At 43.6% G+C, this 27,858-nt stretch overlaps 1 protein-coding gene across 1 annotated transcript; it reads right to left on the bottom strand.

Moving 5' to 3' along the window:
• Positions 1 to 333: 333 nt before the first annotated feature.
• On the bottom strand, positions 334 to 18,247 carry PDX1 (pancreatic and duodenal homeobox 1). The gene is made up of 2 exons (XM_083437228.1): positions 17,759 to 18,247; positions 334 to 1,566 (listed from the first exon to the last, which is right to left on the bottom strand). Exons 1-2 carry the CDS (start codon positions 18,189 to 18,191, stop codon positions 1,175 to 1,177), a joined length of 825 nt encoding a protein of 274 aa, XP_083293354.1. The 5' UTR covers positions 18,192 to 18,247; the 3' UTR covers positions 334 to 1,174.
• Positions 18,248 to 27,858: the final 9,611 nt, after the last annotated feature.

The following is a 27,858-nucleotide window of genomic DNA, read 5'->3' as shown; positions in this document are numbered from 1 at the left end:
AAAGGGGAATGTTACTCTGCTAAATTGTGAACTTGTTTACACAAGTTGGAAAGGCTATAATCAAGCAATATATCCTCTCCTGCATCCCTGAACATTCCCACAGAAAGGGCCTCAACTAAGCATTCATGCATCCGTGTTGCATGCAGAAGATTTCAGGTTCAGTCCCTGGGCATCTCCAAGAAAGGCTTGCTTGAATAATATAGATGGGCCAATATTCTCAATCACTTGAAGGCACCTTTCTATGTACAGACACTGTTAATGCTGCAATCCCGTAATAGGTATTGCAGGCTGCAGGACTGAAAAAAAACTCTCACTGTGTGTACTGCCCATTTCCAACCGTCTTTCCTCCAGTGAGCCCCACACTCCAGTCACCAAACATGTTTCGTGTCTTCCTTGTTTACCAGGGAATGATATTCCCAAGTCCATCCTAATGCAAGGAGTCTAAAGGATGAACTTATACTTATACCTACATAATTTCCCCCAGTGTCTGAATATTTATTAATATAGAATAATCACTTAAATATCCAATTTTCAAAAACATTTTAAACAAGCACGTTAAAAAAAAGGCTTCTTAATTGAGATTGCTTTTTTTAAAAATAAAAAGAAACAAGACACTAAAGACTTGAAGGGGGAAATACTCCTGTTTCCCTCCCTCCCCTCTTTCCTTAGGTTATGGGGCAGGGAACCTTTGACTCCAGATCCCAAGAGCTCTGGCCAGTATGACCAAATGGTCAGGGATTTGGGGAGTTGTAGCAACACCTGGAGGGTCGCCCGGTCCCCACACCTGAGAGTTCCGTTCTTTTTGTGTCTGCCCCCGCCCAGGGATGCTGCAGTCTACAGCGGGTCCCCTGGAGATGTTGTGGACTACAACTCCCATCATCCCTTTGGTGGAAATGTTGGTGATACCGGCTAGCGCTGATGGGAGTTGCAGTCCACATCTAGAGGGCATCAAGTTGACTTAGGGCTCACAGTCCAGAACATCTGGAAGGCATCAGGGTGGCTAAAGTTGATGGGAGTTGTAGTCCACAGTGACACCTTGAGGGCACCAGGTTGTCCCTTCGGACGTGATGGGACTAGAGACCTCTGAGGGCTTATCTTGTGGGACGGCGGTGACAGACGTCCAAGACAGGTTGCCACATCTGCTTTCCCGCAGGCTCCGGAGCCTGGGCTTCCTTCACCGTGCGTCCTGCTGCCGCCTGGGCGAGGCGTCGGGGCTGGAGGGGAGCAGTTCCACCGGGAGCAGGCTGGGCGCCGAGCGCTCCTCTTCCTCCTTGCCGGCCAGTTCCCCCGACGACACAGCGCAGTCTTGCTCGGGCTCCTGGCTGCTCACACCTCCGCCGGCGCCTCGCTTCTTGTCCTCCTCCTTCTTCCACTTCATCCGCCGGTTCTGGAACCAGATCTTGATGTGCCTCTCGGTCAAGTTCAGCAGGACGGCCAGCTCCACCCGGCGAGGCCGCGAGATGTACTTGTTGAAGAGGAATTCCTTCTCCAGCTCCAGCAGCTGCGCCCGCGTGTAGGCGGTCCTCGTGCGCTTATTCTCCTCCTGCTCCACCACGAAAGAGCCCCCTAGGAAGAGGAACAGATCAATGAGAATCGACCCAGAGGGAGGCGCCGCAAGGAGGGCGTTGCCACAGATGGCTCGAGAGGACTAGAACCTTGAGGAGGAGACGACCTGGTTCTAACTTCTCTTCTGGGTTTCCCAAACTTGGGTCTCCAGCTGTTTGGGGACTACAACTCCCATCATCCCTAGCTAGCAGGACTAGTGGTCAGGGATGGTGGGAATTATAGTCCTAAAACAACTGGAGGCCCAAGTTTGGGAAACACTTTTACCAAGCACAGAACAGAGTTAAAAAGGTGATAGATCTAAATTCCTCCTGGCCCTCTATCTTCGGGAAGGCGCTTTTCTTTGTTTTATAAATCCAAAGAAACCAAAATCAGCTGTTCCTAGGATAGCAAGGAAATGTCTAGCAACCTGATCTGTGTTGATTTGGTTGAGATTCCTGCATCGCAGCGGGTCAGACTAGATGACCCTCGGGGTCCTTCCAACTCTATAATTCTGTGTGTAACTCAGGTAACCATTTGGATCAGAATGCATCTCACATAACAGCCATCGTGGCCCTAAACAAAATTTCAGCAGAAACAAGTCTTAGAGCAGTCCTAGACTTGGCCATACAGAGTTGTCAGCAGGTGAAAGACGCTTCGTTTGGTGATTTGCCTGCCTTCTAACCGATTATGCGGTCCAGTAATCACCGCCGCCGCCACCATCATTATCCCCACTTGCCTTTCCTCCAAGGAGCCCAAGTAACACGACAAAATATATGAAGCTGCCATTACTGTAATTCTGACCACTGGCCTAGCAAAACTTGCAGGATAGCTTAGTTGGTAGACCATGAGATTTCTTAAATCTCCGGGTCTGTGTTCGAGTCCCACGTTGGGCAAAGAGATTCTTGCAAGGGTTTGGACTAGAATATCCACGTGGCCCCTTCCAACACAACAACTCTATGATTCAAAACTCAGGATTTCCAGGGTTCCAGACAGGATCCTGATTCTAACCTCGGACCTTCTTCATGCAAAGCAAACGCTCCTACCTCTGAGCTATGGTTTTTGCTCTAAATCAGGGTTTCTCAAACTTGTGTCCCTAGCTGTTTTTGGACTACATTTCCCATCATCCTTGACCACTGGTCCTGTAAGCTAGGGATGATGGGAGTTGTAGTCCCAAAAACAGCTGGAGACAAAAAGTTTGGGAAACATTGCTCTAAATAAAGCCTATCGTTAAAACTTCAGTCCAGATGCATGAAATAAACAAGGAAGCGTGAAATAAACCTAATGAACAGAAGGCTCCTTTTTTCATATGCACCTGCTCACACATTGATACGGATACTCTTCTGAAACTTCCTTCCTTACTGGGAACCCGAGGTCGTCCTTGATCCAGACCCCCAGGCTATGGACCTGCCTTCCGCTTCAAATGCAACCTGCCCGGACTCTTAAATAAGAGTTTTGCTGACAGGTAAGACCTTGATTCCACCGCCAACATCACCCAGCCTTGGAGAGGAATAGTTTTTCGCGCATGCTGTACTTCGGTCGTTTTAAAGCGTTTTGTTGCGGATTTTAATTCTGTAACAAAATTCTAACCTGTTTGGGAATGTTTTAATTGTCATGCTTTGCTGTGGCATGTTACCTAAAATGTCCGAATAAATAAACCGATAGAAAAGCCATTTAAAATATCGTTTGTTTCGTTTTCTGTTTCAGTAAAACCGTAGATAGGGTTCTCTCTCCGTTTTATGTTAAAGCACTCCTTCGGTCCTTAAAATTCGCCTCCACCAAGCACAAACGTGACCGACAGCGTTTGAAGCACGCCGAACCGAAACTGAATAAAACCAGGAAGGAGCCAGGAAGAATTCTGAATATGGAAGACCAGAAAGGGATTAGCAACTTGAACTATACCGGAAAGAAATGGGAATAGTATACCGGTTGGTCTTTGGGGAAGGGCCGTAGCTAAGGCGTAAGGTCCGACGTTCACTTCCTAGTATCTGCATGTTAGGGCTGAGAGAGAGACCCCTGTCCGGAACCCTGGAGAGTCGCTGGCAGTCAGTATGGACAATACTCAGCTAGCTGGACCAATGAATTGGCTCAGTAGAAGGCAGCTTCTTACTGAGGTGGCCATCTAGGGTGTTCAGAAAGCGTGGTGTCTCCAGGACTCACCAAACCACAAATGCTATTAAATTATCATACACGAAAATTCTGTCATAATGCAACAGATATATAGATAGATGATAGATAGATAGATATGAATTCATATATATATATATATATATATATATATATATATATATATATGAATTCGTCCTCTCTCCCCCTCTCTCTCCTCTCCAGCCTTTGAGTAGAATAACTTAACATTCTTCGAAAAATCTGGAAGCTATAAAAAAGGGAAAATATAAAATTCTCGCAATATTCTAATACTCTCCACGGCAGAGACGGTCCTGTGACTTCTTAACGATGTAAACGCTTCAGTGACTCATAAAGTTGTCCTTTTTGCTTTGGGTTCCAAAAAGATCAGAAAGAAGACTGCAGAAAATATAGCAGTGAACTGTAAGGGAGACACAGAGATCTAAATAGAGACCATTATTTGTGGCACGACTCTCCTTTTGCTTGTATTTATTTTTGATTCAGATTTGTCATGGCCAATGGCTAGTACAATAAAGTTCTTTGGATTGGATTGGAATATTCTAATGCAGCTTTGTCATGTCAAGCCATGTTACGCATAAAGATCCACCTGTAATTTATATACACTCTGAAGAGACAGAATTAAGTTTCTTCTTCGCATCATAATGTTCCATTTCCAATCAGAAGGCATGTAATTGGATACCGCTGTGAAATCCAAGCTAAATTAGAAGCCCGTCTCCCAAAAGAACCAAAACGTTTTGCACAAGGGCCCACAACAATGTATACACCGTACATTCAAAGCGCATTTAAATCACACACACAAAAACCCCTTCGAACCATGGTTTGCTAAGGGCGCTGATAACTGTAGCTCCGTGAGGGGTGAACTACAATTCCCAGGACTCTTTGTGGAAAGGAAATGTCAGCAGCTTGTCCATTAGGGCAAGTGGGGCATCACCCCATCAACCCCAACCCAGCCCCCACCTGTCTGCCTTCTTACCTGCAATCAGTCTTTGGAGAGGTTTGGGGGGCACCACCTGTCCGCTTCCTTTTTCTTAGTCTCAGTATCCCTCTTGTAAAACTCAACCGGAATTAAAACGGGGATAAACCTAGAAAGTGTTGCCTCTGCCTGTCACCGGCTTGGGCTCTGCCTACAGTTTGGGCTGGCTGCTTTCTGCCCACAGCACAATACAACCCATCAGCTACACCAAGATTCAGGTTGGCTGAATCGTCGTCTCTCACACGCTTAGAGCAAACTGGAGATGGGGTCGTTTGCGAGCAAAGAAAGCCCAGGAGTTGAAAAATACCTGATGGGGCTGCAAAAACTGAATTAAGTACTCAAGGGCTGTAATACTGATGTCTGGGATAATCCCCACTGAACAGTGTAGTAGGCGTTACTCCTGGTGAAATGCGCATAGGATTGCGCACTGAGATGCAAACTTGGAACGGTCCATTTTTAAAACTAAGAGTTATGCAGCCCGCGCATTTGCGTTCTTCTGTGCTGTACTACTAAAAAGTAACTTTCAATATACTTGAAATTTTGTCTCGTGTGGGCGGGTGGGTGCTAAACTTTTCTGAATGTCAACTCTTAGCCTCCTTTTTAAAATTACAGCCGAAAATCATCACAGTAAATAAAACCAAATCAATACCAAAGTCGTGAACAGATCGGTTCCCTAAGATGTGTTTTTGTCTTGTTAAGAAATTCGTTGGGCGCCCGTGAGATGTAGGTGAGGACCTTCAAGAATTAGCTGTTCTCATTACCCAGAATATCGAATGCAATATTTCCCTACTTGACAGACGTCTGGAGTAATTTTTGCTGCAGCTAGATTTCTAGGTCCTTTCAAGATTTGGGGAGCGGGTTCTTCCTAAGGAAGGTATTTCCAGTTTCTAATGCAACCCACATGAAATCACCAACCGTCAATTTATTCAGCCATCCAGTTAATTAATTATATTTATCAAACCTCTCAGAGGAGGACAAGTTTTCCAGATAACTATACCATATAGCCAATATAAATACCGAACAGCAAAAACCATAAGCGAAAACAAACGGATTCTGATTTTGACATTTCAACTCTAATAGCTAGTAAATACTATTTTTACTGCTACGTTTAGAAAATCTGGAGTATTATGCCCCCCCTCCGCCCCCAAGTTCCTATCAATCAAATTCGTGGGACATAAAAAGGTAAGCTTGTGTTCCTTGAAATCAATGAAGTTTAAGAATGCCCAGTTTTTCATTGTTTGTCATAAGATAATTCCACACACATTCCCGTTGCCATTTTTCAGGCATATTGGAAAATTACTTCGCAACACAGGGGGGAAAAACTATGAATAACCCGCAATTTCCTCTCCCATATCAACTAATAATATTAGCAGAGCTTTTACGTTACCTAAACAAATCAATAAACTTTAAGCCACATCCCAACATTGTAACTGGATGAGGATTACAGCCTAAGTAACATTGATTTCGTCCTTATTCTAACGGATTAATTGATCCCAGCATTTCTCTAGTTCTTTAGCTTCACAGTTCTGGTGTGCAGTTTATTAATTTTAAGATATTAATTGTTTATATAGCCGTGGAAATAGAATATCATCTCAAAACTTGTTTGTTTGGATTTCTTTTTCTTGACGGGGATGGAGAGTGGTATTCATGGGATTCTAATATCATTAAACTGGATTTCTTGCATATAAATCGGTTGCCAACCTAATCCACTTTCCCTGGCAAAACGTCTCATCGATCTTATGGTGTTGGTAGTTCGCAAGAAACGTTTTGATCTCCCTACTCTCGGATTTTTTAAACAGCTGAATAGTGCGCCGAGGTACACGCTCGCAAACCAAATTGGATTTGATTGACTGTTGATCTATTGAATCTTGATATATAATAAACACAATCTTTTTAACTTTTAAAATAATTTAATACCAATCAATTGGCTTAGGGTAGGGCCCCACCATTCTAAGATTTTGTGCACATACCTACTTGGGATTAAGCCCCCACTTCACCTAAGTCTCCTAATGTTATACGTATTGTGGGAATCGCTTTCAACAGAGGCTGTTCAGCCAAAGTTGTGCACTTATAAAGCTGCACTCCATCAGGAGCGTTAAAGAGCATGCCCGGCACCGAACTTGCTGGGATTTACTTCCAAGTAAACATGCAAAGGATCTCCGTATAAGAGCCACCAGGATCGGGCTGCGCGGCTCAACAGGGAAATTAAGCCCATGCGTAAGGCTGCACAATATTACGCTTACGTGGGGGTAAGATCCATTTAATAGGCATTTATTTCCTGCTTAACTTTCGTAGAAACCGACTTCTCATCTCCTCCCACAATGCACGAGATTTCTAAAGTGCTTCAGTTCGGCCAGATCCTGCCCTAGGACGGTGCTTCTGGTAACATTAGACAATAGGTAGGAATATTCCGCTTACCTTCTAAGATCCGCAAGAACCGAAGGCGGACTCGGATGTTGTTTCTGGAGAAAACAAGCTTACCATGCAATCGTAAACCTGGCTACTCAGAAGTAAGCTCCATAGAACTCAAGATCACAGGGCTCTTTCCTATGATATCAAATTCTGTTAAAACCAGCGGTGTTTTGTTTTTTGTTTTTTTTAAAATCCAAATTAAGTATATTAGCATCCTATTTGCTTATCTGTAGTTGAATTGTTGTAAGGTCCAAGAACAGATAAAACAACATGGCAAAGCTATCCCTCCCCGCCCAAGATCGATTGGACTTTCTGACAGAGTAGGGTGTCCAGGATTGGACTGATAGCCAATCTAATTTGCAAGAAATCCAGTTTGACTTGATCTTGAAAGAGCGGGCAAGCATATATGAGCTTGTTCACATCCTCTCAGGGCAACCCCATACCCAATGTGGAACCGAAGTGAGGAGGACGGAGTGAGGAGGACGGTAATTCCCTTCTACGTGTAATGGAAATTGATATCCTGTTTGAAAGGTCCTTCCACTCATCGTATACTATTTTAATATGCAGTTTGGCCCCTTTCTTTAGGCAAGCGTCACTGCCTTCAGGCAAGCGTCAATTCAGCCAAAAGTCTATCAGTTTCAATGGAACGTCGATACTAACTTTTGCTGATCCAACTGCCCATAATGATACAAATGGCAAAAGTACCTTATTTTGTTGGAAAATACTTAAATTCTCCCTCTTAGCTTTGAATCGACTTAAATCAAGCTCCAAATATCCATGAAAGCTGAAAACAGAATTTCAAAAAGACTCAGGTTTTTGTGAGCTTTTTCATTTCAGCTCCAATTGGGGCCGCAAATCCTGCAATTCAATGCGCATTTCCTCCGAAGTAAGTCCCACTGTGTTCACTGGGGACTTGCTGCGAAGTAAATGTGTTTAAGATTGCCGCATAATGCAGTTGACATCAGGAGGATCCATCAGCAGCAAATCTTTTAGGCGTTTCTTATGGGGAACCCTTGCTTGCTCCTGGTTTACTATCGTTCAAACATATCGAGCGTTAATTCCGAGGCTGATAGTCTAACTACCTTGGCATGCTACTCGGCCAACCTGTTTCAGTTTGCACCAGAAAATGCTCCATACCTCTGGCTTTTCCTTCCATTGCTTTAGTTCAGGGTTTCCCAAACTTGGTTGTCCAGCTGTTTTTGGACTGCAATTCCCATCATCCCTAGCTAGCAGGTCAGGGATGATGGGAATTGTAGTCCAAAACAACTGGAGACCCAAGTTTGATATACCCTGCTTTAGTTGATGAATGGATTGCATCATTCAAGTTGCTTTGGATGGGAAGTGTGGATTTCCATGGGTTCCCCTATATATCATGCATGAGCAAAGCTGGAAGCAAGTCCTTGGTCTGAAATGTTCCAAAACCACATAGCAATGCGCTTGAGCACAACTTCTTAGCTTTGCATGTATTCTTTTAACAGTTATATTCCTCACATAGACACACACACACAAAGCTGCCACTTTGAACAGATAAAGGTAAAACGTTTCATGCTGTGGAGATAAATGCTGGAAAAGCTGCAGCTGATTAATCACGTCTTCCACCCACCCCCGAATACTTCTTCCTTAGCCCCCAGTTCCCTTCTATCAATCACTATGTCTCCCCCACTTTGATACCTTTTGGGAGTGCTCAACATGTTGTTGTTGAAAGCTTTGTCTTATGACTTACTGACATGTTTGTTACCTTTCTTGTATATGCGCATCAGCTCAAGAAATCACAGAATCATGGAGTTGGGATATCAGGGGTCATCTAGTTCAGCCTTTACCAAGCCTAGTGGACTGCCGATGTCTTGGATTACAACTCCCAGCAGTTTCTGATACTCTCCAAAAACGTCTGGAGATGACCAGGTTGGTGAAGAATGGTCACATGCACACCATACATCTAAAGCTCATTCAAAGCGCATAGCTTTGGGACCCCAAAAATAAGAATCCTGGGAACTCAAGTTTATGCCTCTCACAGCTATAATTCCCAGCACCCTTAAACCAGGATTCTTTAGGAGTTGTCCTTTAAGTAACTCTAGTTGAACTCCCAGCTCAATACAGGACCTGCAGTTCAGAACTGGCACCTGAGTTGCCATCACAACATATGCAATATATTAGGGCTTTTAAAAGAATATCACACCACAACGCTAAATCCACTAAATCTCTGGTACTTTTAGATTTATGAACAGTTTAGTCCCTTGATTTTAAATACTTTAGGTAGAAATCAGTCCTACTATTTTCTTGAATATGTTTTCAGTTAAGCAAGGATCAGACTCATGGTCCAGAAAAAGAAAAAGAAAGCAAACCAGAATGGGGTTATGATTTTAGGAACTCTGGTACAATGGTTGGAAAGCACCTGAACAGTCCTGCAGGCAAGAAGCACAGGATCTTCAAAGGATATTGTCAAACACTAAATTATACTATATGTAAATATGTGAGTGACTAAACAGCCATAAATGAATCTGTTATGCCATTCACTTATTTACCTATAATATTTACTCTTTTTATTTGCAGTCAACATATCATTATATAATATTTATTAGGAAGCATGAAATAAATTTCAGTCAATGGATAGAATGTTTGCCTCAATTACCCATTCAGTTCTGTTTATGTCTGCTCAGAAGGATCGCTGAGATATTATTATTATTACTATTATTATTTGTATACCACTCTATACTTGTATTGTAGGTCTCAGGGTAGTTCACAAGATAAAATCACAATATAAAACTACAAAATACATCATCAAAACAACAACAACCCAATAACCCCCTCTTCCCGAGAACAAGTCTTATTTAACTCAGTTGGGCTTGTTTTTGAGTAGAGATGCATAGGATTTATAGATTTTGAAGGGGGAGGCATACTGCGTTTTTAGATGTGCAATATGGATGATACCCAATCATATCATTCATTGATTGCAATGAGTCTGTTCTGAGTATGACTAATGTTGCATATCACCTTATACATCTCAGTAGGAACCATCTTGGAAGAGGTATAATCAGGGATATTTTGTCTAGGAAAATGCTTGTCATCTGTGGTTTTTGTAAATAAAATAATTTACTTTTTTAAAAAAGCAAAAAGAAAGGCATTATTATTTTAATTTGGGATGTTTTCTCAGTTGATTTTAAAAGGCTGTAGTCTGCTAAGCAGACTTATTTGTGAGCAGGCCCTATCAAACTCAGTGGGACTTCCTTATCAGGATTGCACCCTTAAGTCTGAAGGAAGCCCTAGATATTTCCTGTCTTAACCATGTTGTCTGAATAATTGAATGTGTATACCTGAAAAATCAGTATTTTGGTTCTTGGATGAGGGCATTAATGAATTGCTCACACCACTTTATGGGTTAACTTCTGTCGTTAATAAATGCGCAGAACTCTGACTTGTGGTTGTTTTTTTTAAAGGATTGCACTATACAATTTGCATTTTGCTTTCATTTATAAAGTATCTCCAGATCCAGTGAAAGTGAAGCAAATTTTCCATCCAGTAAAAAGTAGCTGGGCTGCATCTGAAATGAATATTCAACAACGGCTTCCAATGAGTCCGGTTTTGCCACTCAGGTTTTGAATGGAAAAAAGATAACTTTAGAATTCAAATTTATGTTTGAAATGTGATGTTTGGGCCTTTGAATTCGTGCTTATTGGCAATTCCTTATTTTTTTCTATGGGTGTCCTTTGTCAGCCGTAAAATGTGAACCTGAACTGCAGCCAAATCATCAAATGTTGTCAAATGAGAAATGGTTACTGCATTCCAAAAAGGAGCAAATATAAAATATTTTATATTTGGTCAACACCCAGAGTGTATTCAATGTTAACAATTCCAGGATAGAATTTTCATAGGCACATTCATTTCAGCTTTAACAGGACTACTGAAAACAAAAAGAATGATTTCTATTGTATACGAAATATAACTTGAAACACCTCCTACTTTGAAATAACATCTACTTTGTAGGCTGGTTTCTGTGTCAGCTTTACTGTGAGACATATGGATTATATTGCTTCATCTTAGTTTTTAGCCGCACTCAAGACCTTGAGTTGGATTCAAAGAACCATGTGGCAAGATTCTCATGCCCAAGGGAGATCTGAAGCTCACGTTTCTCCTCCAAAAAGCAATCCCCCATGCTCTGTGACGAATGTATTGAAAATGAGGGAAAATGGAAAAGCACTTTTTGATATGATATGGACTGCACTACAAAGGGAAATTATCCAGAATCTTCTTGGACAAGTCAGTATGTGCACCTGATGTGCGGCTTTGGGTCCTGCCCTTGGTGGGAAAGGGGAGATATACGTAATTGCTTTAAAATAATATTATGAGAGAGGCAGATATAGGTACACACACGTTCCCCCCCCCCCCCACAAACACACAAAATTATATCCACGTTAAATGCATAGGGCACATCTAGCGCCTAGCACGTCTCACTGAGCAAAAATACTGTGTTTGTGTCTTTACGCATTATCTTACGCTGACTACGCATTACATGCTTAAAACACAACTAGTCCGTTCCTTTTCTCTATTTGGATGGAAGCTGCTTTGGAGGAAAATGCATCAAAACGCAGTATTTCCCAAGGAACAACAGGAGAGATATGGTTTGTGGCTAACACTGTTCATACACACCGCTTCCCGAACCAGCGGTGGGAGCGCGCTTCATGCGGAGTAAACAGGACTGTGCACAGGGGTTGGAACGAGCTCTGGACTGATCCCAGCTGAAGGCTGTTTAGGCTGCAATCCTAGCCCCACTTACCTGGGAATTCGATGGGACTTACTTCTAAGTAGACATGGTTAAGTCTGCACCCAGGTTTTCTACGCTGCTTTCAGTGGCATTTGGAGCGAAAACTCAGCGTGCAAATGCTTGAAACGGGTAGGAGTTCCATAGATTTCGAGGGCAATTGGTGCCAGAAAACATCCCTCTAATTCATCCTAATATAGCGACAACTCTGTTAGATCCCCTCACACACATCCCAGACTTTTAGCCGGTGGGGAAGGGTAGATCACAAATCGTTCTTTCCCATTAGGAATCTCTTGAGGATAAACTTGTGTAATTAAGTATATACCGTCTAAAGAAACTGCAGAATTACGCGCATACCGGGTGCGGAGCACTCGGGAAGATCTCGTATTTTCTTTTCATGAAGAGTGTCTAAAACGGAAAAGTTAAGGACTTCGGGCCCACCCGATTGTCTCCGAGTTACTCCGAGTTACTACTCCGTGTTACTGTTTGGGGGATAAAACAGCTTTTTGTTCCCAGCGCTGTTTAGATGGAGAGAGCGCTTGCTTCGAAGTGAACATGGGCTTGCAGCCTTAATTCAGAACCTCCTTTGAAAAGTCTTCAATCTATTTTACAGAGGTGGTAAATCCTACTGAAATTGAGGAGACTTGGTCCCGAGGAAGAATCTGTTGGATTGAAGCCCTACGTAACAAATCTGTACGCACTTACCTGGAGATCTGCCCCATTGAGCTCAATGACGCTTACTTCTGTGTAAACATGAATAGGATTGCATTATAAGAGTCTGGACCCGTTGACTCAAGCCTAGGTGGTCAGGCTTGGGCTTCAACTCCGGAGAACGTACTTGGCTCAGACTCCGGATTATTTGATTAGGCTCATGCTAAATTACCATCTTTTCCCAACCTGCTATTAATTTCTCCAGAGGGAACGGGAGAGAGGGAGGAGGATCCAGAAGTTGTAGTTTTCTTTGCCGTGGTGATCAAGGAAGGGCAGTTGGGGGAACAAGCTGTGTCTGGCTGCACAATGTTATCGGCCCTGCGCCTTGCGCGCTCCAGGTCACGCCTTTCTGCAAATATTGCATTAAGGGCTTTGTTCCACCAGATAGCAGACATGGGGGCAGGGGGATCCCTATAAAGTTCTTAAGAGGGGCAACAAATAGACTTTCTCTTGTGGCCACTGACCAGATCATGTCGCCGGAAAACAGCGAAAGTGGGGGATGGGTAACGAAAGAGAGAAAGGCTCGAAGCTAACAAAACGGATAGATCCGTAAATATTGACATCGTTCCAATTTGTAAACCCGCGTGAAATCAATACGAAGAGTGGAATTAAAAATCGTAGAAATAGAATGAGATGTAATAAGAGAGGCTTGTGGTTCCCTTCAGGAACAACAGATTTATTGAGGCATAAGCTTTCGCCGACGAGGGTTCATTTTATTAGATGTATGAAACGTATTATATTTGGAGAAGTGGGGAGACGGAGAGAAAATTATACACGCGCGCACCTGACAAAATGAGCCTCAGGACAGAACGCTACAATACATCTATTTGTGCCATAAGACTCGTATAGTACAACCCTATGCAGGTTTACTCAGAAATAAGCTGAGCTCAAGGGAGCTTACTCCTAGGAAAGTGTGTATAGGGCTGCCGCCTAAGGCGTCTCTGAAAATCTGGAATTGAGAAGTAGACAAGGCTTGGCGGTTGGCAACAGCAAGGACACACAACAATTCTGTAACAACATCCGCAGAGCTCTGATGGGTCAGGCGAGAGGCTCACTCTGTTGGCCCAGTGGCCAACCAGGTGTCTATGGGAAGCCCGCGAGCAAAGGCCCCAGGAGCGATTCCCAGCACCTGGCATTCAGAGACACATTGCCTCAAACGTAGAGGAAGCTTGTACAGTGGCTCAAAGCAACACTTTTGTTTTGGAAATCAGGGAGCTGTTACAATCGAATTTAATGTACGAGTTTATGGATGCGTTAACTCAGAAGCAAGCCCCATGCCGGTCAGCAGGCATTCCCATTTAATTGTACGGGGCCGCAACTTTGTAGGGGGTTTACATAGATCCTAACGCAATATAAATGGGAGAGGGGGACCTCATGGGTTTAAATGATATTTATTTCAAAGTAAGGGGGTTCTTAGGGCTTATGCCTTAATGGTTGTAGGTAGTTAATGGCAATGGCGCAGGGATCTCTTCTAATGAGAAAAGACTAAGAAGGCCTGTGATTTCCACTAGAAGCCGTGGGCTCTTTCCCAAATAAACTCGTTTAAGAGCGAGGTGCCAGAATATATATTATTTATATTATTTATTATTTATTCAGTGTGCGTACGGCTCAAAATAACCCAGCTAGACACAATTCAAAGCTGCGGATGAGACTGTACAGATCCCTCCACATCAAAAGCAGCCAGGGCGTCTCTGAAGTAAGATGAAGGGTGCTCACCTGGGTCCAGGTAGGAACCAGCCATAGGCTGTCTAAGGAAGGCGCCTTCCGGCTGGCAGATATCCCTTTCTGGATTCCTACCAACGTGTACACTTTAAATATAGAAGCACGGGGGTTTTTTTTGTATCATACTAAAATACTGACATGCTTTACAGCGGGGACGTTTCTTTTGTACCATATTTTATTGTTAAGAGTTCCGTGGAAACAACTGGGCCTTACTTTCAAGTCAATAAGTTTAGATTCAGAGTGTGAAGCCTGAATCTCTTCTAATCGCCTTTGGAAGTACATTCCGTATGAAGATCGATCATGGACATTGGAAATAAGCCCCACTGGATTCAGTGGAAGTCACTGAATAGAGGATTGGACCTTTAAACTATGCTGATTCTGTTCCAAAACGCGTGCGTAGAACTGGTGCCCAGAAAGCGTCATTTGTTAGGGTGCAACGGGGCAGGCGGGCAGAGCAAGTTGCGCTTCAGGAGTCCTTGGGCAGCGCGATCCTGCTGGGGCTCTGGAGCCCAATCCTGAAGCAAGTTAAGACTTATCGCCAAAATTAACAGCGCAAGGTTACGCCTGACAGCTAGGAAGCAAGGCCCATTGTGTTCAACGGAGCTTACTCCCTAGTAAATGTGCTAATGATACCAATCCCTGTAAAAATCAATAGGATTTAATTCCATATCGATACGCATAAGTTGCGGGCAGCCCCTCTCATCGGTTTCGGTATAAGGCCCCGTCCACAACAAACCGTCTAAATCCGGTTTGGTCCTGTCGGCGACACTAAGAATAAATCGGTTTAAACTGCAATCTCTATTTGCACTTTCCTGGGAATAGGCGCCAGACTAATACTTCCGACTAAACGTGCAGAGGATTACACTGTAAAGGAAACAATTTCGCCACCAACAAGAGTCTAATCCTCAGCGCATTAATGCAAAAGTTCCACGGCCGTCAGTGGGGCTCGCTTACTACTGGAGTGCAGAATCAGTTTCCACTTGGCTTAAGTCAAGAGGCAACAGCTGAACGGTTCGGTGGGTTGCCTTTCCAGGGTTCCGCTTGCAAATCTTTATGGAAATGGTTTCTGGCAATTTATCGCTCCTAATTCTCTGTTTCCATATAAGATAGCTTTGCTCGCCGTGAAGGTAACTAGGCTAAGTGGAGGAAATTAGTTGGCATGCTCTGGTTTAGATCCTGTTATAACTGGAGCAAACGCCGGGGCAGGAAACCCCGCTCCTGCATAAAAATGCAAGATCTCCGACCTGCCCGAAGTCAGTGAAACCAAGGCATTTGGAATCAAAATTATTTAAATGGAAAATAATTTCCCCTTTACATTTCTTCTTTCTCTCCTTTTTGGAGAACACGTAAAAATGTTTATCAAAACAAGTTTTCTAAAATGATTACTAGATTACTTTAAATCCAGACATAGTGGCTTGGATGTCTTAGCGGGGTTAAAGTGGAATAAGATTACTGATTTCTCCACCTGCCCCAAGAGAATCTGAACATAAAAGAAAAAAACGAATCCTTTTTAAATTTTGCTGAAATGCTGTACTCAATTCCCAAGAAGCAGTAAGGACTTGATTAAGATTGAGGCAAAACCCCCGCCAAGTATGTCTTAATAATAAGACAAAAGTAAGTTTCACGGACTTAATAATATTTCTTAATAATAAGACATATTCTTGCCACTTTCTCCAGGAGCTCTGTGAGCAAAAACTGTCTCATGAAGGGCGAATACTTTTGAAGAGGTAGTCTGGGGAGACACTTTTGCGGACTGCAAGTGAAGGGAGCTGAGTTTGACGCACAGTGGTCATAGTGTGAGGTGACTCGCATCTTTGGATCTAACTTTTAGCTCCCAAATATGTTGGTTTTCAAAACAGTAGCAAACCAAGCATCGGTTTAGATAAGGTCAGCTTTAAGTTCTTACTCTCAACTGAACAGCTGATTCAGTGTTTGCCTTCTTTGCTGTGTAGGATTATGGCATTACAGAAATAATTTTTTTGCCCCAATATTAATTGCCTAATAAATTATTGTTGGTAGACTGTTGCGTAGTTCTAAGGCATCACACGCTGTAGTAAGGTTTTCTATTGTAGCAGGACCAGGTTAATGGGGCACCTTTGTTGTTGTTTTACAAGTGGCCTTCATCTTAATGATACTCTACTTGAGTCTGGGATTCATTTAATCCTATATATACATTCCTGCTCAAAAGGAAGCCCACTTGAATCCAACATAACAGTTTCCCGGACAGGGCTGGCCCAAGACTTTTTGGCACCTGAGATGGACCCCAAAATGGTGCCTCCTTCCACACCAGGGAAGAAGAGGCAAGGGAAGATCTACATCAGGAACAAGTGGGGAAGAAAGGTTGACATTGGGACCTGCCGCCCTGTGGATCCTGCCGCCTGAGGCGGTCGCCTCACCTTGCCTCATGTGTAGGCCGGCCCTGTTTCCAGGTAAACATATAATACAGGATTGTAGTCTTAGTTCTCTCCCTTTCTTGGTTGCTTCCTAATTACATCAGAAAAGTGCAACCAGGGATTCAGCCTAATGGTTTCTTTAAAGGCTGGCCATAGGCAAAATATATTGAAATGAAAAATGCATGAAGAAGAAGAAGAAGATCATCACATACAGATTGCTAGATGCTGTACAAATATAACTCTCTCCCTGGATTCCCAAGACTGGGTCTGTTGTCATTAAAGTGACCCCCAGTTCCAGTCAGGAAATGGAAGACCTTCAACATCCAGAACCATTGCTGTATTAAGACTGAGTAATCACTGTGCTTTTAAAGCACACACAGTCACAATCCTGGGAACTGTAGTTTATCTACAGAGCTACAATTCCCAGCACTCTTAACAGCCTAGAGTTTTCAGGGTTCTATGAGGAAAGCTATGTGTTTTATATGTTTGATGTGCAGCAGTAACTCCCAAAATGCTTGTGGCACCTTCAGGACTCACAGATTTATTGTGAAAGTTTTGTTGTTAGTCCTTAGGGTGTCCCAAGACTCTCTGAAGATTTAACAACCAGAAGAGGAAATATTTCCTGCCTGCCATGGGGTGGGATGTAGAACCCTCAGCTTGGTTAAGTATATTTTCAGTGGCTATTATTATTATTAACTCCCCAGCCACTCTGGGCGGCTTCCAGCACATAAAAACACAATAAAACACACATTTTATTTCAGCGGCACCTCCTTACCAAGTGCGATTGCAGTCTTTTGCACGCTCCCCTTTGGAAGAAGCCCCAAATGGGGTTTTCTTCCCCTCCTGACCACCCTATAGGGTTGTGTTGAGAATGCATTTATGGGATCAAGTTATTTCAAAGGTGGTGCTGGTTGTCGTTATCACCACCCTTCGCCCCCACCCTTGCCCAAGAGAGACTGGAAGCCCATTTCTCCGGCTTGGCAGTCAGGCATAGAACCGTGCCCACGTTGAAAGCCTAACCCCGACCGAGACGCCGCGTCTTGCTTCAGCATGGACCGAGAGAGACGGAGAGAGGCCAGAAGAAGAGAGGGGAAGGCGTCTTACCCGTGCCAGCCCACTGTCCCTTCCAGGCGTGGGATTTGGTGGATTTCATCCAGGGGAATGGCAAATGCACTCTGGGCTCCCCTAGCACCCCAGAGTCCGCCCCATCTGCAAAGGGGAGCGCTTCCTGGTGCGAGTGAGGCAGTTGAGAGTGGTGGTGCTGGTGGTGAGGGTGGTGATGGAGATGTGAAATGCCTGGGTCGTCGGTGATGGGGGGCACCTCGTAGGGGGAAATGTCCGGCGGGCTGCCTTGGTCCAAGGCCCCCAAAACACTCGGGTACGGGGGCTGCTGCTGCTGCTGCTGCGGTTGGGGCTGCCTACCCATGTACAGGCACGCGGGGGGGCTCTGGCTATAATCCTGCGGCTGGGATCTCTGAAAGGCGCACGGCTCCTTGAAGAGCTGGCTGGAGGCGTAAAACTGGTCCTCGCTGTTCATGGCTGGAGGAGCCACCGGGGCGAGCCGCGCACAGGCCAGGGCTGCGCTGCGAAGCCTTTGACAGGTGCGACTCACCTGCGCCGGCGGCTGATGAGCCCGGAGGACCAGGACATCTCGGGGAGCTTTCCCATTGGCTCTCCGGCAGGCGCGTGAGCCCGCCTGGCTGCCCCCATTGGGCGGAGCCTTCCCAATAAGAATCCGCGCTTGCTGAAGCTTAGAACCTGGGAGTTTCACTTTCTTGAGGTGTGTGAGTGTGCGCGCAACGTGGTGATAGTAGCAATTGTAGTAACAGCAACAGCAACGTCCCCTCCCCAATAAACTTCACTGTTTTCGCAAGACGTTCACCTCCTTGTTGTGCTATAATTGCAGCTGGCTTCGAGCAACAGCCGGGGCCCTCGGAAAAAGGGAAACCGTAACTGAACCAAGAGTGTCCTCGAACATGTACAAAGAGCTTTCCTTCCTGGATAGCTGAAACCATATTTTGGATTAGAGACAGGAATGTTTCAGATCGGAGGCATGAGTTTTAGTCTCTGAATTTCAGAGTCTTCATAGCGCGGGCGCTCTTTAGATGGGGTGTATTCATTAATTTCAAAATGTGGCAAGCCAGCTTTGCTCAGTTGTGGGGGGCGCCTCTTTCTTATTCTGCTGAGTGGAGCGCTGTACTTTTGCCCCTAGAGTCCTGCCCAGACAGCACTGCACCAGAACCTTTCAGGTAGTTACGAACTTCCTCTTAAAGAAAGAAAGAAAGAAAGAAAGAAAGCCTGAAGATATAGGTGTGCGCGCGAGAGTATAAATTATGCAGCCAAGCCTTTTCTCCTCCGCCCGATCCGCGGGCCGTTTTCTGTGCCCAACAAGTTACTGCTGCTTCCTAGTTTAAAACGAATTTCCTGTGCTGGTTGCCGGGGCGCAAAGTGCAGCTTGGCTCTATGCTGCTTTGGCTGGAAGATGACCGTAAGTGGTATTGAATTGACTGGATTGCAGAAATCCAGGCTCCACGTTTTCCTGACTTTTTCATTTTTATTTAAATATAAATTATGTTAAAAACCTTTCTCACCCTCTCTTCATTGCAAATGCAATTCCAGAGCGGGTTACAAATGGAAACGAATCCGGATCTACCATCCTGGCTTGCGTGGGTATATGAGTGAAAGAAAAAGGGCCGTTGTCTCTTGCCATGGCCACATCGCTTATTGCGCAAATCACATCCCGTTGAAGTCGGTTGCAAAGCGCGCCCTCACTGTGCTGAGTGCTTCCGGACGCCTTTTGCGTTGCAAGTTGACGAGTCCACACACTGTGCTGGGCAGAGTCCAGTGGAGCCGTTTCGAAGGGCTGGCCTTTAACAGCTCGCCTGCTGTGTGGTCAAGAAAGCACCTGGGAGAGTGTTTGGGGAGGGAGGGAGGGAGGGCTTAAAGGTGTGGGGGACCGTCCTCCACGTCGTGGAGAACAGGGCAGGTGGCCAGGCCCCGCTTTCCCGCACGTTTGTTTAAGCTCAATCAACAAGTGTCCAGGATTGTTGGATTTTTTAAACCTCCAACCTGGGAAACCTGTCGACCTGGGTGAATTCTATCAGCCAGAGATTAGAAAAGGCCACCAGTCGCTTATCAACTTTCTCAGTTCCTGCAGCAAGGAGGCTCAGCGTGCAAACAGAAAAGAAACATTTCCTAAAACTCTTCATGCTCCCAGCTCTCCTCCAATTCCTTGCTTACATGCTTACCAAATATTTGCATATTTATTGTTGTTGTTGCTATATACAGCAGCTTGCTGTCGTCTTGGATAACATTAAAGACTAACAAATTATCTGTTTGTAAAATGATCCAAAATTGATTTCATTTATTATATTATTTTGGAGGAGGGTGGTCATTCGGACTGTCCAGTCTCCAGCCTAAAAATGTGTTGCCCTAGGGTTAACCTTTCTTATTTATTGTTATTTATTATTTTTATGATTGGTTTAATAGTAAATCAGTTTGTGTGTATCAGTAGAGATTTCTGCCTTGGCTCAGTCTCCCCTCTGCAATCATATGCATAGTTACTGAGGGGGGTAACCTCTGTATTGTGCATAGGACTGGGCTGTACGCTGCCTGAAAAGGAAGTATTTTCTCTCAGCCTCATCACTTCCTTTCTGGCAGCTGCAAAATGGGTATAACAACCCTGGCCTAGTTTACAGGCTGCTTACAGGATCACAGTGGTGTTATTTGTGCAGCACTCTGAATATTCAAACAAAGGAAAAGCCTGGTACTTACATAATAAGGGGATAATTCAGCCAATATTTGGCATTTAGAAACCCGGTGGATTTCAATGGCAAAGTTAAGCACATGGTTAAATCTTTCATAAAATACTAAATGTGCTTAATTTTTGGCTAGATTGTGCCCTGAGTATTATTACTACTAGAGTGCCTAATAATAATATATTGACCAAAAAGTGATTTGAGCCCTACCTACAGGCTTTTAGTATAAAAACACAATGCAAGAAATATGAAAGCAAGGATGAAGGTCAGATTTTATTCTGATTTTAGGTGTTTTTTTTGTTAACGTCTGGAAAATTTTCACTGTGGGATAGAAATCTTTGAAACAAACAACTCAAAACAACAGAATTTGTCTCACTGAGTGTGAAAACAGATGGAAGTTGAGAGTCTTCTCGTAAAAGTACGCCTATATCCTTGGGATTAAAAACCCACCAGATCCATTTTGCTGGGCAGAAGCTTCCTTTAGGAACCCATTTGGGCTGATTTACCCCACATTAGGATGCATTGAAAAAACAGCCTCTTTAATTTACTGCTTCCACACAAATAATGAGAGCTTGTTCTTGGAACAGGACACTTTAGGGGAGGGTGAGAGCCATGGTCCCTGGGGTCCCACCCAATTTCCCCTGGCGCAGAGTGAGGATTTTCAAATTCACTCTCAACCTTGTTTTGCTTAACTTGCCCTCAATTTCCCTGTAGTGACTTTGAGTACAAGTATGGGTGGCATTTTTCTTAAAGGGGCATGTGCCTAATGCACATACTCTACTAGAGCAGCGGTGGGCAGAAGATGGAGCCATGTCTACTGGTAAATCAGAGAACGATTTGCAGTAGATCAGAAAGAGTTTCTAATTCCCTGTTGTTTAACAACAGCATCTGCAGAAATGCGCACTCATCCTGAATCAACAATCTGCAGCAACTTAGATCTTAATTTGTACTTCTGTTATGTAAGCCATCCCAGTATAGCCATAGCTCATGGAGCACAGTAGGCAACTGGTTCCACCTCTTGCGCCACTATTCGGCATCTGGTTCCAGGTGGTGGCCCACTAGAGGAAAGAAGAGTAGACTCCACTTATCTGAACTCTGCTCTAAGGGATGGTTTGGAAGAATTATTCACCCTACATGCAGGGCATAGAAAGGCTTTGCTCAAAGCCACAGTAACTGGGGAAAGTAACATCTGAAAAATATGTAGTGGTTTTGTGCCTGTGTTTTCATGCCCATAGCAGTGGTGGCACTGGCATGCTTCCTCTATGCAATGCACTCAGGGGAACTGCAGAACACAACAGGGAACTTTCCAACTTTCCCTTCCCCCATATACACCATCACCACCGGAAAGGAGCTTTCTCACAACCTGATGCTGCGTGCAAGGTGAATCGACTGTAAACTGCTGCTAGATATCAACATGTAAAGATATCATAACCTGGACAGGGAGATGTGCAAGAAATAGTGGCACATTTGTGCCTACTCAGACCCATCTCATGGACCTTTGCCTATGTCTGAGTAGGCACAAATGTGCCACTATTTATTGTGCACAAATCTCTCTGTCCAGGTGATATCTTTGCACAGGTATCTATGAGGTGTGTGTTCTTTCTCAGGTGAAAAAGCCACCTGGCAGAGAGAGAGAGAGAGAATGCACAACAGGGTAAAGGTTTGACTGATAGGTTACTTCTCCCCCACCACCCACCACCATCCATGTGCTGTAGGATCTGTGAATGAGCTCATTGTATAATGGATGTGGTGGTGCATCTAGATTGAGAACCATTGATTAGCCCAGGGCTAGTTTGGTAGCCTGAAAGAGGTTGACCCCTGGAGATGAATAATCTGCTCCTTCCCAGCTGGGACTGGTTGACTTGGCGACGCGGCTATGAGGGGGCGGAAAGCTGCCCAAAGGACAAAGATCATTTCCCTTCCCTGGTCTCTCGCTTGCTTGCGCGCTCTCGCTCATGCACTACTCATATTGACTTTGCACTCTTTGCCTAATTGCAGCTTTCCCTCGAAAATTAAACCCATCTCGTTGCTTCACGGGTTCCCACATTGCATCTGGTTTCTTCTGGCACCCAGAAGAGGAGAAATGAAGGGAGTAACTTTGGCCAAACTGAAGAACCTAGGAGGAAATACACATGGGGTGGGAGAGAGAAAACAATGAGCAGATTGCTCTTCTCCCACACCTCTCCTCTCGTACAGTCCCTTTTATTTGTTATTCTGCACCTGGCCAATGATCCTTAACTTCTCCCACTGTTCAAAGCACAGTTCACACATTCATGCCACATCACTTGGTGACTCAACACTTCTGCCATTTACCGATGGTGTGAACAGATGCTGCTGAAATGCTTTGGCCTAAAGTTCTATCCTAGTTTGGCTGGCAATGGGCTGGTCACCCAGTAGAGGTCACCCAGTAGAGGCCGATCCCCATTGGGAGTGGCAAGGTGGAAGGTTGGGAGGTCAATAGTAGATGGAGCAACACCTAACTTGCCCAAAAGCATGCTTTATAAACATACCGGCAGTGGGGTTTGGAGGAGACTATCCAGCTCCATAATATAATTGCTTATATGTGTTGTTGTTGGTGGTGTTTAGTCATTTAGTTGTGTCCAACTCTTCGTGACCCCATGGACCAGAGTACGCCAGGCACTCCTGTCTTCCACTGCCTCCCGCAGTTCTGTCAAACTCATGCTGGTAGCTTCGAGAACACTGTCCAACCATCTCGTCCTCTGTCGTCCCCTTCTCCTTGTGCCCTTAATCTTTCCCAACATCAGGATCTTTCCCAGGGTGTCTTCTCTTCTCATGAGGTGGCCAAAGTATTGAAGCCTCAGCTTCACGATCTGTCCTTCCAGTGAGCACTCAGGGCTGATTTCCTTCAGAATGGAGAGGTTTGATCTTCTTGCAGTCCATGGGACTCTCAAGAGTCTCCTCCAGCATCATAATTCAAAAGCATCAATTCTTCGTCGATCAGCCTTCTTTATGGTCCAGCTCTCACTTCCATACATCACTACTGGGAAAACCATAGCTTTAACTATATGGACCTTTGTCGGCAAGGTGATGTCTCTGCTTTTTAAGATGCCATCTAGGTTTGTCATCGCTTTTGTCCCAAGAAGCAGGCTTCTTTTAATTTCATGACTGTTGTCACCATCTGCTGTGATAATGGAACCCAAGAAAGTAAAATCTCTCACTGCCTTGATTTCTTCCCCTTCTATTTGCCAGGAAGTGATGGGACCAGTGGCAATGATCTTAGTTTTTTTGATGTTGAGCTTCAGACCATATTTTGCACTCTCCTCTTTCAACCTCATTAAAAGGTTCTTTAATTCCTCCTCACTTTCTGCCATCAAGGGTGTGTCATCTGCATATCTGAGGTTGTTGATATTTCTTCCGGCAATCTTAATTCCGGCTTGGGATTCATCCAGCCCAGCCTTTCGCATGATGAATTCTGCATATAAGTTATATAAGTAGGGAGACAATATACAGCCTTGCCACACACCTTTCCCGATTTTGAACCAATCAGTTATTCCATATCCAGTTCTAACTGTAGCTTCTTTTCCCACATAGAAATTTCTCAGGAGACAGATGAGGTGATCAGGCACTCCCAGTTCTTTAAGAACTTGCCATAGTTTGCTGTGGTCGACACAGTCAAAGGCTTTTGCATAGGACCCCTGGACGGTTAAGTCCAGTCAAAGGCAACTATGGGGTGCAGTGCTCATCTTGCTTTTCAGGCCAAGAACCAGGCTCATGGAAGATCCCTGGTCCATGGCCACATGAACAGGCTGGATCTCAGAGAGGAGTTGGCACCAGACTTGCTCCTTCCTGGGTTTCTTAAGACACTGTTGGAAAAGGACAACCAAAATGATCAAAGTGACTGTGCCACGCAGTATGGTGGATTTCTTAGTTTACAGAAAAGGCCTGTAAGAGGTGACATGACAGAAGCTTATAAAATTATGCACAGCATGGAGAAGAGAAAGTGGATAGAGAAAAGTTTCTTCTCCCTTTCTCAGAATGCTAGAACTCAGGGGCATCCAATGAAACCGAATGTTGGAAGATTCAGGACAGGTAAATGTGTTTGTGCAGTCCATAGTTAAACTATGGAATTTGCTCCATAGTTGGCCACCAACTTGGATGGCTTTAAAAGAATTGGAGAAATTCATGGAGGATGAGGCTATCCATAGCTACTAGTTATGATGGCTATGGTTGCATATGCACCATAAATTTGAAGCATATTTATAGCACATGACTTCCTTCAAATAATCCTAGGAACTGTAGCACCCCTTACAAACCTAATATGATTTTAGGTGTCGTCGTTTATTTAATTGTATGCAGCTTTTTCACTGTGGGAAACAAATAACTTAAAACAGCAGAATTTCTCTCACTGAGTGTGAAAACAGGAGGAAGTTGAATTCTTCCCTTAAAGGTAGGTCTATATCCTTGGGATGAAAAACCCAGCAGATCAATTTTGCTGGGCAAAAGCTTCCTTCAAGAACCCATTTGGGCCTCCCCTACTCTCAATATCATCCAAAGGCCACTGAGCATTTGATTCAATATCGAGCCATTAGGCAATTGCCCTCCCAAGCCATTTAACAGCAGCCCTTATGGATAAATAAACATAAAGGGCAGTAAAACAATTATAGTAAGGACAGTGAAAATGCATTCTATTAACAGGAATGAGATAGATGCTATAGCTTCTTCTTTAGCTCATCTGTGACCCCCCCATCCTGGCTTTAAGTTATCCATCAACAGAGAAAGAAAGTCTTGGAGAACGACTTTCCAAAATATGATCTAACATCTAAATCCCAACTATTATCTATACCATTTAATATAACCAATAACCAGGCCATCGAGCCTATTTTGTAGACCAGAGCTCATCACTGATATTCCCATGGTAGGGATACTTGTTTCATGAGTAGGGATGGATGAACATGTCTAGTTCAGTTTCTCATTTTTTCATTCTTCAGTCCTCCACATTTACACACCAGCCCAAGAAAGAATTCATGAAAATTCATCTGCATGTCTCCTAATAGACACATTTTTCAATGCAGCTTTGCCTAATGTGCACATTGTTGCAAACCACTTTCCTGTAATATAGCACACTTTTATAAGTTACTTTTGGGAGAATGTGCATTTTTATGCACAATTTACCCCAGTGCATGTTTTATCCTAGTGCAGATTGCTTGGTTGGAGAACCGCATTGTGAAAATTCAGGTAAGTTTTGATTATTTGTTTGGGCCCTTGTAGTTCAGAAAATGTGAATTAGAAGGGTTGTCCTATAAATGTGAATAGAATTTGAATTTATTATTGAAGAAAGCATATAACATTTTGCTATATGGAGAGACTTTAGATCAGATGGTAAAATCGGCACAAATAAAATGGGCTCAGGATGTTGGGCAGAATATACAGTTGGAGGAATGGGAAAGATTATGGAAAACAAATTTAAAGTTTACAGACTGAATATTATTAAGAGAAAATTATTTGAAAATGATATATAGATGGTATATCACACCGGAAAAAATTGCAAAAATGTACAAAACAGGATCTAAGATATGTTGGAGATGCAAAGAGAAAGATGGTACTTTTCATGTATGGTGGGAATGCAAGAAGGTTAAAGAATATTGAGAAATGATATATAATGAATTGAAAAAAATGTTGAATAAAACCTTTGTTTAAAAAACCAGAATCTTTCCTGCTCAGAATTTTAGATCATTATATAAGAGAGGGAAACTGGAGATTGTTTATGTATGCAACAAGAGCAGCAAGAATTTTATTAGCACAAGTATGGAAAACAGAGAAAACACCAACAAAGGAAGAATGGCAAGTCAAGCTTATGGACTATGCGGAACTGGCTAAGCTGACAGAGAGTATACATGAGAGAGACAACATCAATTTCAAAAAGAAGTGGGAACCATTTATAAACTATATAAAAAGACAGTATAAAGATTTGGACCCATTGGCAGGTTTTGACTAAACTTTCACAACTATATAAGAGATAAAACCAGCAGGGTATAGAATTTGTTTAATAAATCAATACGGAAATACGGGGGAAGCCAAAGAGGTGGGAGGGGAGAAATATGGATATATAAATTGTTCAGTTAAGATTTGTGGAAAATTTGTTGTTACGATTTGAAAATTCAATTAAAAAATTAGAGAGAGAGAGAGAGAAGGAGAGAGAGAGAGAGAGAGAGAGAGAGAGAGATGTAATTCTGTCAGATGTCTGAAATTCTGCAAACTCTTCCTATGTTCTTTGGTAAAAAGGTTTTCATACTATGTTGCTGTTGTAATTATTATTAATAAATCACCCACCTCTTCATTTGGGTGTCTTATTTGGGTTAAGCCTTGGTTCTAAACGAGGGCCTAGGACTCTTGGATCACATCTGCAACTGTGCAATTTGGCTTCTTTTACCCAGAAACAGAGAGTGGGAGTGCATTGGTGGAACCAAGGGGGTAGCGGCCCCCCAAAGCTTGGAAACCACTGGTATAAACCATTTGTGGGGCAACCATTTTGCTTCTGAGTTCTATAGGACTGGAACAGGCTGCTACCATTACAGAGAACATAGCCACATAAAATCCTCTTTTTTTATAATAGCAAATAAGCCTTTGGGGACAAAATGCGCTTGTCATGTGTTTCCAATGGTAGGGCCGGCTTCCCATTATGATGGCAACCAATTGCCATGGTACATCTGCCCTATACATTGTAAACAACAGGTGATCGCGGCCGTGAAGTTCCTGTAAACACCGCTTACTCCATAAAACCCCAAGTCACTTTCACTTGAGCTGTTCTCTCCGAATGGTAAATCCACCCAGAGCTGACGGTGACACATTTGTGGCAACAACAACTATCACACCAAGCCAAGCCGGACAAACAGAGGGAAGGCAATAAAAAGCAGTGCAAATTGATTCCTCTCCAGGGAGAACCATTAGCTGGTGTCCTGATGTAAGCCACTCTCTCTAATGAGCATTTCTTAGTAGAACAAACAGTTTCCTTTAAAAGTACATGAATTTTATATGATTTACAGCTAATTCTCTTTAATTCTGCCTGTATGAACAGGTGATAAGGGAATGTTAAGCCAGCTAAGAGCAGCAGAAGCTGTTAGGAAGAAAAAGCTTGTGTGTGTGTGTGTTTAAGCCCAGTATCCAGGCACTGGGTAAATCAAAATGGCACGGTCTTCTGTAGAAGTTGTAGAAATAGCTGCTACTTCACAGCGGCAGTTCGTGCTGCCTCTTCTCACCATATCTTTCTTCAGAATACAGATTTTTCAAAGCTTTCAAAAAAGGGAGAAGCCCACTGAGGGACAGCTTACAGATGCATCACGTGATGACTGTAACAGGAAGTGATAACTGTCAAGAATGGATGCAAGATAAGTCAGGATTGCTTTCTACCATCTTAGGCAGGTATGCCAACTGTGTCCCAAATCAATTTATTTATGTATTTATTTAAACATGCTAATAATTTAATAT

Source organism: Podarcis tiliguerta (assembly GCF_965153285.1).
Source record: "Podarcis tiliguerta genome assembly, chromosome: 4".
In the NCBI taxonomy this organism is placed as follows: domain Eukaryota; kingdom Metazoa; phylum Chordata; class Lepidosauria; order Squamata; family Lacertidae; genus Podarcis; species Podarcis tiliguerta.
The sequence above is the reverse complement of the archived record's forward strand: the minus strand, read 5'-3'. Positions and strand labels throughout refer to the sequence as shown.